General features: G+C 67.1%; 1 protein-coding gene across 3 annotated transcripts in view; it reads left to right on the forward strand.

The window, feature by feature from the left end:
• GPSM1 (G protein signaling modulator 1) overlaps positions 1–11036 on the forward strand; it is a 28912-nt gene extending 17876 nt beyond the window's left edge. The window contains exons 10-16 of one of the 3 annotated variants that reach the window (XR_006543708.2): positions 1025–1095; positions 1800–1979; positions 7931–8087; positions 8388–8596; positions 9596–9751; positions 9907–10057; positions 10473–10605. Coding sequence is in view for 2 of the 3 variants with exons in the window: in XM_044926632.2 (XP_044782567.1) it covers positions 1025–1095; positions 1800–1979; positions 7931–8087; positions 8388–8596; positions 9596–9751; positions 10473–10652 (953 nt within the window). In the remaining variant the exon portion in view is untranslated. Of the gene's footprint in view, positions 1–1024; positions 1096–1799; positions 1980–7930; positions 8088–8387; positions 8597–9595; positions 9752–9906 lie in introns of all 3 variants that reach the window. The other 2 variants (XM_044926632.2, XM_025262019.3) reach the window with 2 other exon arrangements.
• The last annotated feature ends 1483 nt before the right edge of the window (positions 11037–12519 follow it).

Consider the following 12519-nt stretch of genomic DNA (forward strand, 5'->3'; position numbering starts at 1 on the left):
GGAGGAGGGCACTTCAGTCCAGCCGCCGCCTCCAGCTGCTTTGGGACGCCTGCCCCATCCTCGTGAGGCTCCGGACGTTCCGTTTGTTCAGTCTGGACTGGTCTGGATGACTGGCCGCCAGAATCGGCTCCCCTCTGCATACCGTGTCCCCCACGGTGGGTGCAATTGCGGGAGCCAGGCCCAGGCTTGGGGGCGGGGGTGCCAGGCTGGGGGCTCCCGCCCTGCCCCCTGTGGCCGTGAGCCATGGCGTGCACGCCTGGCTGCAACGAGGGGCTGGACGGCGCGGCCTCCGAGTCCAGCTCCCCTCGCCTCGCCACAGGTGTCCGCAGGGCAGTTCAGCTTCGCAGGGAGCTGGGTGCTGTGGGGGTCGGAGGGCAGCCCACCACATCCATGACTGCGGCTCAGTGGGCATCTGAGACGGCTCCCCTGCACTGGGGGTGGGCAACATGCTGGCCCGCCCGTCTGACTGGAGGGGGAGGAGGGCGCCCAGCTCCACAGGCTGTTAACAGGTCCAAGGCCAGAGATGGGACCTTCAGAGTGTCCACCAACACCCGAGGCCTTGCTTGCCCCTCGCCCTGCACTTCCTGGGCTCGTCCAGCCCAGCCCTCAGAGGCGCGCTTGCTCGGCCCCCTGGGAGGACCTGGGCTTTCTGCCGTGTGGGCAGGGTGCAGGATGCAGGAGCCACAGAGCGGAGGCTGAGGCCCGCGGCCGTGCAGACGCAGGAAGGGCGTCCCAGGGAGGGAACAGCATACACAAAGGCTGGTGGGGAAGAGCCAGGCCCAGAACTCGGTGGGAAGCTGGAGCGCGGGGTGGGGGGCCGGCGAGCCAGATTCTGCCTGGCCCCTGTGCGGTCAGCGCCCTCTGGACAACCCGGTACTTGTCCAGGCGGGGCACGGAGGTTGTGTGGACATTGTGCTGGCCCCCACATGGATTAGGAGGTGGGAGCTGGTGGTCCCTGGCCCCTGGACTGGCTGATCTCGAAGCCTGGGCCTGCTGCCAGCTGACCGGGCCTGCTCTCTTGCAGGGGCCAGACCCAAGAGGACGCAGAGGCTGAGCGCGGAGACCTGGGACCTGCTGAGACTACCCCTGGAGCGGGTGAGTGGGCTCGGGCGGCTGGCCGGGGTGCATGGGGACCTGTGGCCGCTGAGGGACAGGGCGTGACCAGCCTGGGTGTGTGTGTGTTGAGCTTATAAACACCCGCTGGGAATCCTGCCCACATCAGTCCTTGCCAAGGGAGACCAGTGTGCCCTCTGCGGCTCAGAACCCTGCACGGGCCCCCCCTGCCCAGAGAGGCCCCATGGCTTCCATGGGCTCCCTTCACCCTCCCCTCGGTCTGGCCAGCAAGGCTCGACACCCCCCAGGGTCAAGCCGCGGTCCTTAAACGTGGCAGAACCCCCGTGGCCTGGCCAGCCCCCATCCCTGTCTGCTCTCTCGGGTGGAACAGTGGGCCCTGGCGCTCTGGACCCCCCAGGGGAGGGTGCTGTGTGGCCCTGGAGCCGTGGCCTGCTGTCTCAGAGCCTCTGGTTCCCACAGTGGACTGGACTCTGGTCTCCATTGCAGACAAGGCTCAGGGCCGCCCACGGTCACCCAGCATTCAGCCTGGGAAGGTGAACGTTTGAGGGGGGAGTCTGAGCTCCTGCAGCACCGCCCTGCTTCTCCCTGCCCGCCGGCCGCCCAGGCCCCTCGTGTTCTCTTCCCTCGGGCACCTGAGTGTCTCCGCCCGGGTCGGCGACCCTCTGTGTCCCGTGCTGGGGAGCACTGGTTCGAACCACTGGCCATGCCCAGCCTTCCCCCCTCAGGAGCAAAATGGAGACAGCCACCACGCGGGGGACTGGCGGGGGCCCAGCAGGGACTTGCTCCCTCTCCCCGTGAGGAGCAGGAAGTACCAAGAAGGGCCCGACGCGGCTGAGAGGAGGCCGCGGGAGGGCAGCCATTCCCCGCTGGACAGCGCGGACGTCCGGGTGCAGCTGCCTCGCACGGTAGGTGACCCCTCCCCGGGCGCTGGTCGGGGGCTCCACCACCCACCCTGCCCCGCCCGCCTGGAGGCCGGGCCAGGGTCTCTCCAGGGGCTGAGGTCGTGGGTCTTTGCTGACCCCTGGCTCCTGGTGGACACAGGTCCTGCTGAAAGGCCAGGGCATTCAGTGCGGTGTTGACTCACTGGCCGGAAGGAGGCCTCACCGCAGGGACTGCAGGCAGCCCAGGAGGGGTCTCAGGACAGCTCAGGGTGCCGCTCAGGTCCTCGGGCCCCGTCAGCAGCCCCATTCTGGGGACACAGTGTGCAGAGATGAATGGACGGGCTGGGTGGACAGATGGACGGGGACGGACGGGTGATGGGGTAGGCAGACAGACGGGGGCACAGGGGGAGGGGCGGGCTTCTTGCTGCCGAGCAGCAGTTCCACTGTGCCCGGGCGCCTAGCTGGCCTCTCCAGGCCCTCAGGGTCTGGTCAAGGTACAGGGGGCACAGAGGGGCACATGCCCCGATGGGTGCAGGTTCAGAGGTCAGCCTGGAGCCCTCCCCCCTTGCAGAACCCCTGGGTCCAAATCTCCGAGAATTAGTCTAAAAATAGTTCTTTCAGGGGCTTAGTCAGCACCTCCCAGCCTCCACAGGCCGTGGGTGCTGTGCTGGGTATTCTTAGATGCTTTGCACCCATCTTCCCACGAGCCTGGGGTGGCCTCCGCTGACCCTACCTCACCCCAGCCCCACTGGACGGCTGGCCGATGGCCAGAGTCTGTGTCCGTGGAGTGGGATGAGGGAAGGGTGTGGGGCCGGGGAAGGTCCTGGGACTCCTGCTTGGGGCTCCATTGGGCCCCAGGTGAGAGGGCCTGCTTGCTGCTGATGCTACCCGTGGGAAAGGGGCTGGCCCTGGCCCTCCCCTTAGCCCCTGGGGCCCAGGCCGTGAAAGGACCTTGTCCCCAGCGCAGCAGCGACTTCGGGGTCTGACTACGTGGTCTGAGAGGCCCGAGTATTTGTCCTGGGACAGGGGTTTGGGAGCAGGGCCGTGTCAGCCCTGAAGGTCGGGGGCATCTTGGAGTGGCCCAGCCAGAGAGGACTGGGCAGGACAGGACTCGGCCAGGGTGCCGGGGAGCCATGGTGGGCTCAGGAGCAGGAAGGCCTGGCCTGTGCTCATTGCCCCACCGCCTGGCTTCACCCAGGACTGTACATGCCAGCTGATGGTTGTCCGTGCTGTGAGACAGGGGCTGGGGGGGGACAGAGCCTGCACCCCAGCTGCTTAGCAGCACCCCCCGCCCCTGCAGCAGGAAGTGCAGAGACTAGTCTGACTCTCGCGAACCCTTCAGCCATACCTGCCTCCCGGCACAAGGGCAGTTTTGGAAGGCGTCCCCAAGAGGCACCTGAGCCAAAGCCGTAAACCCCACCCTCCCATGTGGGGCCCCAGAGCCTGGGGCCCCGAAGGCAGGATCTGAGGAGGCGGGCGCAGGCCGCCCAGACACAGCCCAGCCAACCTGCCCGTCCACTGGTCCAGCCGCTCTGCACGCCTGCAGTCTGGGGACTCCTTCTGCCAGACAGGTGGCCTCCGAGGGGCAGGGTGTCACGGGTGCCTGTTCACCACAGCCCTGGAGGGGACCTGAGCCCCCGGGAGGGAAGGAGATGGCCTGAGGGCTTCCAGTGGGGAATGGTGGGCTGGGGTTTCTCAGGATCGGCCCCTGACACCCCCAGGTGGGGCCCTGTAGAGGAGAAGGTGGGGCTGCAGGCCGAGGTGGTGCCCCTGAAGAAAGATCCCACAACTCGGAGTTCAGAGCCTGGCTTCTTGGGCTGGAGGCCCGGACCCCGATAGGCTGAGCCTCGTGTCCAGCAGGCACCTGAAAAGAGGCAGCCTCGGAGGCCCAGTCCCCGCGGCAGCTCTGAGCCCTTGGTGGAGGGGGCTGGACAGAGGGGCCCAGGAAGGCGCTCTGGTGTGCCCATTCCATCCTTGCCTCTCCTGCGGGGCTCACAGCTGCTTCCCCAAGAGACCTCGGGTGGTCGACCCCAGGCCAGGCGGACACTGACCCCAGAGTCCTCCAAGAGCAGAAAGGGACGCCTCCTGGGGCAGCAGGAGGCCCAGGAGGCTGCTCTGGCTGAGGGGTCTTAGTCTGAGGCCAGGCAGAGGTCGAGGGGTCTGCTGCGTTGGGAGGCAACTGTGCAGGGAGCCCCCAAGGCCCAGGACAGGGAAGGACCCCACCCTCTGTCTCCTCCCCACGCTGGGCCAGCTCAGGCAGGAAGCAGGGGCTGTTGTCCGCGGGAAGGTGCTCCCCAGACAGGTCCCACCCCCACCCCGCTGCAGTGACCGCCCGAGGCTCCAAGCTCAGGGAGATCCATCTCTGAGTGTTTACGGAGAGAGTGTGTGCATGTGTGTGCATGCACGTATGGTCCATTTCTGAGTGTTTATGGAGAGACAGAGTGTGTGTGTGCGCGCGCGTGAGTGTGATCCATCTCTGAGTGTTTACAGAAAGTGTGCGTGTGTGTGTGTGTGCGCACACACGTGATCCATCTCTGAGTGTTTACAGCGAGTGTGCATGTGTGTGTGTGCGCGCGATCCAACTCTGAGTGTTTACAGAGAGTGTGCATGTGTGTGTGTGCACGCATGCGCGTGCGCCCCACTCTGAGTGTTTACAGTGTGTGTGTGCGTGTGCACGCACGCAATCCATCTCTGAGTGTTTACAGAGAGTGTGTGTGTGTGTGCACGTGCTCGCAATCCATCTCAGTGTTTACAGAGAGTGTGCGTGTGTGTATATGTGCGCACGCTCCAACTCTGAGTGTTTACAGAGTGTGTGTGTGTGCACGCACGTGCATGCGATCCATCTCTGAGTATTTACAGAGAGAGTGTGTGTGTGTGTGTGCATGCTCGCAATCCATCTCAGTGTTTACAGAGAGTGTGCGTGTGTGTGTGTGCGCGATCCAACTCTGAGTGTTTACAGAGAGTGTGCATGTGTGTGTGTGCACGCATGCGCGTGCGCCCCACTCTGAGTGTTTACAGTGTGTGTGTGCATGTGCACGCACGCAATCCATCTCTGAGTGTTTACAGAGAGTGTGCGTGTGTGTGTGCGCGCGCGATCCAACTCTGAGTGTTTACAGAGAGTGTGCGTGTGTGTGTGTGCGCGCGATCCAACTCTGAGTGTTTACAGAGAGTGTGCGTGTGTGTGTGTGCGCGTGATCCAACTCTGAGTGTTTACAGAGAGTGTGCGTGTGTGTGTGTGCGCGTGATCCATCTCTGAGTGTTTACAGAGAGTGTGTGTGTGTGTGTGTGCACGGGCGCACGCACCCCATCTCTGAATTTTCATGGAGAGAGTGTCTGTGTCTGTGTGTGTGTGCAGCGGGGGTGGGCGGGGACGGGGAGGTGCCCTCATCCTGGGGCCTATTTAAGCATCAGGCTGACAGTGCTGGGTGGGTCTGGGTGGTGAGGCGGCGCTGGGCACTGCAGGCAGGGCTGCCCAGCAGGGACCCTGGCTTCCTGCCCAGGCTCCACGTGGTCCTGCGCCCCATCCACCTGGCCGCCGCTGGAGCGGCTGTGGATCCACGTGAGTGTGGGGTCCCCAGCGCGGTGGAGGCTCGTGGCCTGTGGGAACCGGATTCAGGTGGCCAAGTGTTCCCGCCTGGGGGCCAGGGTGGGTGGATGGTCAGCCAGTGCAGTTCCCCGGGGGGCTGGCACCGTGGGGCAAGTCCAGGGCATTTGGTCCCCGCCCTCTGTCCTGGGCAGCTGGCCCAGCTGGAGGGGGCCACCCGGGCTGGGGATGGGGAGGGTTCACTCCACCAGGGCCAGCTCCTTCCTCCCAGGGAGAAGGTGGGCTGATGCTTCTGCAGGAGGGGCTGGAGTGAGCCTCAAGGAGCCCTGACTTCTGGACAGAAAGACCGAGTTGGGCTAAGGAGAGGGTGGGGAAGCGTGGGGGGCGCCCGGGTCCCCAGGTGCGCCCTGCTGGGGTGCAGGGCTCTGTCCCGAGAGAAGGGCATGGGCCTCCCCCTCCGCCTGTGGCCTCAGTCCAGCAGTGCCCAGCTCGAGAGGCGCCCACCCTTCACAGGTGTTCCTGGGCTCTGGGGGAGGACAGCTGCCAGGCCCCGGGCTGGTCCCGGGTTCTGGGCTGAGGTGGCTCTGGCGCAGCACCTGGGGAGCCCGGCTTGGGATGGCGCTGTGGAACAGCCGGGAGGGGGGCCGTCTCAGCCCAGCCCTGGCCGCAGTGGAGGGGCCTTCAGCAACCTGCCCACTCCAGGTGCCTCCCTGGAGTCTGAGCTTCAGCCTGCAGGAGGCTGGAGGAGTGTTGGGGCACACATGTCGAGTGACGTGGACGCCCCCCGGGTCACCCCTCTCCTGGGAGGGGCCTGGCCCATGGTTCACCTGGGAGACCCCAGCCGGGGCCAGAGGTGGGCTGGGGGCTGGGAGCACCAGCTGTCCCCTGCAGTGGGGCGGGGCTGTGCTCAACCCTCACCCATCAGCCCAGGGCCCCCACCAGCCTGCAAGCAGAGCCCTGTGCAAAATCCCCTCCAGTTCACATTTGGACCCCGGCCCCCGGCCGCTTTCTGCAGGTCCCCAAGGCCCTGATGAGGTGAAGCAAGTCCCCCAGCCAGGGCCGCTCTGGGCTGGTCGGTGTGGGCTGTCCCTTCCCTTCAGGCTCCGTGGGCACCCGCAGGAGAGCAGAGCCCTGCAAGGCAGGACTCCGAACTGTAACCCCCAGCCTTGGCTCTGGGCCTGCCCTGATCAAGCAGGGGGTAAGGAAGGGGGTAACCTGAGAGCGTGAGCCTTAGCAGGGTCTCCTCGAGAGCCACCCGCTCGGCTCCTGCCCTGCCCCACCGTGCTCACGTTGGCCAGTGGAGGCCGAAATGGGTCTACAGCCAGAGCTGTATTCCAGGACCGAGCCTCCTCCCCATGAGAGGGGCGGGCGACGGGCTGTCCAGAGCGCTGGGGGTCCTGCATTTCCGACATGCCCTCCACAGGGTGTAAACTGAGGCCAATGGAAGTGGGCTTGCCCAGCGCCCCCTGCCAGGTGGGACTCAGCCTGCCTCAGTGACCTGGTCTCATGCCTGTCCACCTCATCCCACCCCCCTAGCCCAGAACCGTGGCCCTGGCCCTCCCATCCCGACCCCACTGGGGGGGCCTTTTCACCCCAGCCTTGGTGCTCGCCAGTGCACACTGATGCCCACTGCGGGCATCTCCCCCAGGACTCCAGCCTGGCGTCCTGGCTCTCGCCCTGCCACAGCGACCTGGAGCAGACCCCGGGCCGCTGCACGCAGCCCTTGGCCAGTGCTCGGAGGAGGGGGGTCGGGGATGACGGCACCACGCCTCTAGCCTGACCTCAGCCCCAGCCCAGGGTCCCAGCCCCCACCTGAGCTGTTCTCCGGGCCTGCCCACTGATTGGGGATTTTATAAACGGGTCCAGAGTGAGGCTGGGGTGGAACACACACGCCCTCAGCTCTCCCAGGTCGGGTTCCTTGCCTTTGGGGCTGGCACCTCCTGGGTCACTGGCAGGGCCCTGGCAGCTGGAGTGTGTGGAGCCGCTGTAAAGGCTCCCCGCCTGCTGAGGGCCTAGTCGCTCACCCACTTGCTCGTCTGTTCATTTAGCAGACGGTGGTGAGTGCCAGGCTGGGTGCCAGGGCTCCAGAGGCACACAGGCACGGGTGGTGCTCACTGCAGGGAGCAGACACGAGTGCCCGGGGGGGCCCGGGGCACAGGGAGGCTGCTGGTGGGTGGTGGTGACTGCCAGTGAGGGGAGGCACACCAGTGTCGTGTCTGGGGAGGCTGAAGGAGACCCGGACGGAGCGGTGGCTGAGGCAGGGGAGAGGTCGGGGAGAACTATGCTGGGGCTGCGGGGCGGGCGCGAGAGGAGGGTCCGGACCTTGGTTTGAGCCGAGCAGCCTCCTGGCGTGTCCGGGGGTCCACGCGGGACAGCAGGACCACCCTGTGGCTGGCCCGGAGCCAGTGCCGACTGCCCGCCCGGCCCGCAGAGCATCCCCCGGGCCCCGTCTTCCGACGAGGAGTGCTTCTTCGACCTGCTGAGCAAGTTCCAGAGCAGCCGCATGGACGACCAGCGCTGCCCCCTGGAGGACGGCCAGCCCGCAGCCGCCGAAGCCACAGCCACCCCAACCCTGGAGGGGACGGTCGGTGAGTCGGCCCCCACCCCGCTGCAGGCTCCGAGGGCGGGGCAGGCCAGCTGCAAGGTGCCCCTGTCACCGGGAGCCCTGGGCTGCAATCCTTGGAAACCTGTCATCCTCCCGTGCCCTGGGACACGCCGGGTCGTGCAGGGAACAGGCGTGGGAGGCTGGGCTCTTTGCATTTCCCCCTCCCCGGGGGGGGGCCCTGCAGGGCTGACAGAGCAGCCAGGGTCTGGGGTCGGCAGAGGCGTTCTTGGGGGCCCCTGGGCAGGGTCCCTGCCTCCCCGGCCTGACCTCTGGCGCCCTGCAGCCCAGCCCTCGCTGACGGCCTCCCCACAGACCGAGGAGTTCTTTGACCTCATCGCCAGCTCCCAGAGCCGCCGGCTGGACGACCAGCGTGCCAGCGTGGGCAGCCTGCCTGGCCTGCGCATCACCCACAACAACCTGGGCCACCTGCGTGGTGATGGGGAACCCCAGGAGCCGGGGGATGAGTTCTTCAACATGCTCATTAAGTGCCAGGTGGGTCTGCAGCCCAGGGGCTCCCCCCGCCCCATCTGCGCCCCTGGCCGGGGTTAGTCCAGGCCCCCTCCTGGCTGGGGACCTGGTCCTTCTGTCTCAGGGTGTCTTGGGGGACCAGCCCCCGCTGGCTGGCTCAGCCGGTGTTACCAGGTGCCCGTGGTTGCTCAGCCCTGTGCACCCCGGGCCGGCCCTCCCTCGAGCTCAGGAGGTGAGCTGGGGGGAATCACCGGGCCCCCGGGGTCGTGGCCTGGGGTACCCCACCAGCCGTCCACCTCTGGATGGAGAAAACTGAGGGCCAGGCTGTATCCTGGAGTGTGGAGGACACGAGGGGTCTGACCACCCACGGGTCCAGGCAGGGGTTTGGGAACCCCTGGGGAAGTGGCTAGGGAGGGGGCAGCCCCAGCGCCCGTCCACCCCCACCCATGCAGGAAGCTGGGAAGTTTCCAGATGTGACATTCATCCCCACAGAGGAGAGGACAGCATTGCCCTGGGCGAGTCCGCGGAGCCTCCAAACCAGCCCCTTCCGAGAACCCCCAAGCCCCCCGCCCACACGCACGTGCGCTCTGGGCACTGCGCCGGCTCCCAGCCCTTCTGCGCCAGACCCTGCAGAGAAGCCCTGCCGCCCCCTGGGCCCCCTGACTCCACGGGGCCCTGGGGAGCTCCACGCTGCCCTACCCTGTCCCTGCAGCTCGAGAACACCCCAGGCCTGGGGGCCTCAGGAGCGGACCTGGGAGGCCGCCTGCACAGCCCCATGTCCGGCCCGGTCACACCCTGTGGCTCCCTGCAAGGGCCGTTCTGGGGTCCTGGCTCCCAGGTCTGCCTCCGGGAGCTGATGCCCAGGGAGGCCCAAGGTGGCCTGAGTGGCTCTCAGGCTTGAGCGGGCACTGCCACTGGACGGCGGCCCCCGCTTGGAGCAGGCCCTGAGGTGCCTGAGCCCTGGGCCGGGGCCCCGAAGGCTGGGAGCGGGAGGCGCCAACCTGCACGTGTGTATCTGCCCAGTCCTCCAGAATCGACGACCAGCGCTGCCCTCCCCCGGACGTGCCGCCCCGCGGCCCCACCATGCCCGACGAGGACTTCTTCAGCCTCATCCAGAGGGTCCAGGCCAAGCGGATGGACGAACAGCGGGTGGACCTTGCCGGGAGCCCAGAGCAGGAGGTGGGCGGGCCCCCGGAGCCCCGGCAGCAGTGCCAGCCCGGTGCCAGCTAAGGCGCCCACAGCCAGGCCTGGCCCCCACCCCTCAGTCCTGGACGGGGTTGGGGTGGGGTGTGCTCACCAACGTCCAGGATGCCCACACCCCCTTCCCCCCCCAGAAGCCTCCTGAGGCCACGGCTGAGGGCAGGCTCTGAGCCACGCGGTCTCGCCCACTGCGCCGGACGCCGGGCACCCAGCCCCCTCTGTGCCCCTACCCAGGGCAGCGGGCTCGGGCCGGGGCTCGCTCCTGTCCCGCGCTTGCCCCACGTGGTACGTGGCTTCCCGCAGCCCTGCCCTCACCCTCGCCCTGCCCCGGGCCGGGCTTCAGCATGTTGGCTCCAAAGCCCCGGTGCTGTCCGGATCCTCTCCACTCTCTCCCTGCCCCCCGCCCAGCCAAATGTGAAGCCCCGCTGCCCACCACCCCCCCCAACCCCCAGAGGCGTCTCTGAAGCCTCCTCTCTGGGGCCACCAGTGACAGGCATTTCTGTTCTCTGGAAGCTGGCCCCGGTGTGCTGAGCACAGGTGTGCTCACCCCAGTCCAGCCTCACCCCTGGGGAGGGCTCCCCTCCCAGGCCCTGTCCCCTGCTTCCTGCTGGGGCTGGAGGAGGAGGACACAGGCAGACTCGGAAAGCCTGCAGCCTGAGAGGGCAGTGCTCCTCCAACACAGGCCCCCGGACCCCACCAGGCATGTCATCATGAGCCTGCGGGGCCGGGAGGCCTGCCACCTTCCTCAACTCCAAGCCCAGGAGCCCAGGAACTGAGCCGGCCTGGTTCTGGGCACACCAGCTGGCAAAGGTCCGCCCCACTGGCCATCAGCAGGGCGGGTGGAGCAACCAGCCCCCACCCCACCTCGCAGGGCAAGTGACATCATCCCCTTCTCCTGCGGGGTGGGCCGCCCTAGGGATCGGGCAGAAGACAGGCCCCCTGGGAGACCGCGACCGTCGTGGGCACGAGGCGGCTCCTTCTCTTGGTTGGCACCCTACCCAGCCCCAGGGTCCTGCTCAGTGAGTGCAAGGAGGCCACTGCACCCCTGCCGCTCTGTACAGCCTGGGGAGCTCAGGGGGCCTCCAAGGGCGAGGGTGGGGTTGCGGGTGTGGGGTCAGAGGACAGGGCTGGGCCACCCTCACGCCTGAACGTAGGTGCGTATTTATTGCTCACACGTGTGTTTGCCATGTTAACGGGTCCTTTCCAACCCAAGAGGTACATTTGTTCTTGTTTTTCCTGAAAAAATAAAAGTCTGCCAAGTGGATGTCATCTGTGTCGGGATGGGAGCTGGCGAGGGTCTTTGTCGTCTTGGGGGCCCAGTGGCGGCCTCACCTGGTCAGCAAACCGGCCCACCCAGGCTGCCCCTCCTCCCGCCCACCCCTGCCATGGGCTCTGTCCCTGCTGTCCCCATCTCTGAGGGGGCCAGGGCTCGGGGGGGTGAAGCAGCAGCCCCAGGGACACACAGCCTGTGGGGATGCTGGGGTTGGAGCCCAGGTGTCTCCGGCCTCTCCTGGGCTGAGCCAGCCCGGGCCCTGCCCAGAAGGCTTCATTCCAGGCCCCTTTGACCAGGATGGTCTGGCGGATCCACATGGTGAAGCCCTGGGGCTTCTGTGCCACCAGGGGATGGGGAGAGGTCTTGGGGACACAGTGCGGCTGGCGGTTGGGGTGTGTGCTGCACCCCTGGCCTTGACCCAGTGCCCTGCTGGGAGCCCCACCACCTCCCAGCTTGCAGGAGGGGTTGCTGACCAAGGGCAGATGGAAACGGGGGCCTGCCTGGCTCCCTGCCTGCATCTCTGGACCCTAAGTCTTGGCTACAGACATGGTGTTCTGGAACCTTCAGGGCCCAGGCCTCAGGCCAGGCTGACTAGGGCCCACTCCCCCAGCTGAGACCCCACCTCAGTCCACTCAGGGACCATGCCTGGGAGGTAACCGTGTGGGCTCCTCTGGTGTTCAGAGGGAGAAAGTGTTCCCAGAGCCAGGGCAGGGGTCTGTCTACCAGGCCAAGGTCAAGGGCCCACCGGGGGGGGGGGGGGGGGGGGGGGGCGGTTGAGCAGGAGGCTGGGGAGCAACAGGAGACTTCTGCCCGGGAGGTGCCCGCTGGGAAAGGCAGACCCATCCTGGAACGCAGAGGACCCCCCGCCCCGGTGCTCCTGACAACACTCCAGCGATGGGATCCCCTGGGGGCGGGGGAGCCCCAGGGGTCCCAGGCTGCGTCCAGGACGCTTCGCGGGAGAGGGGCGCACCAGATCCCTGGGCACTGGAGCCCGGCACTCAGAGGGGCACCGGCAGGGCCCTGGAACAGCATCCATCCCTCTGGCCACATCTGAAGCCGTGGGTGCCAGGACCACAGGAGGCAGGAGCTAGGACAGGACGGTCTTGCACTCCAGCCTCGCGGAGAGAAGAGCCCTCTCCCCACAGGCACGGCCACGGCAGCAGGCCGGCCCGGCCACCCGCTCGGTGCGGGCAGCAGCAATGTCAGAGTATGCCAGCAGGAGGCCCCGCCCCAGAACAGGACCCCAGACCACCAGGTGGCACCAGCCTGGTGCAGCCACCCCAGTGCCCACCTGCATGGTGGGCAGACGGCAGGTGGGCCCGGTCAGACCGCCCACTCACCAGAGCACCCCAGCCTCGGATGCCCGCAGCACGGTGCCCGACCGAGCCTCGGGGGCACCAGCCAGCCCACCAGGTGCTGTGGCTCCATCTTGACTGCTCCCAGGCAGGGGCTGGCTGCTCCCATCCAGGCTCCA

This window comes from Bubalus bubalis, chromosome 12 (assembly GCF_019923935.1).
Source record: "Bubalus bubalis isolate 160015118507 breed Murrah chromosome 12, NDDB_SH_1, whole genome shotgun sequence".
In the NCBI taxonomy this organism is placed as follows: domain Eukaryota; kingdom Metazoa; phylum Chordata; class Mammalia; order Artiodactyla; family Bovidae; genus Bubalus; species Bubalus bubalis.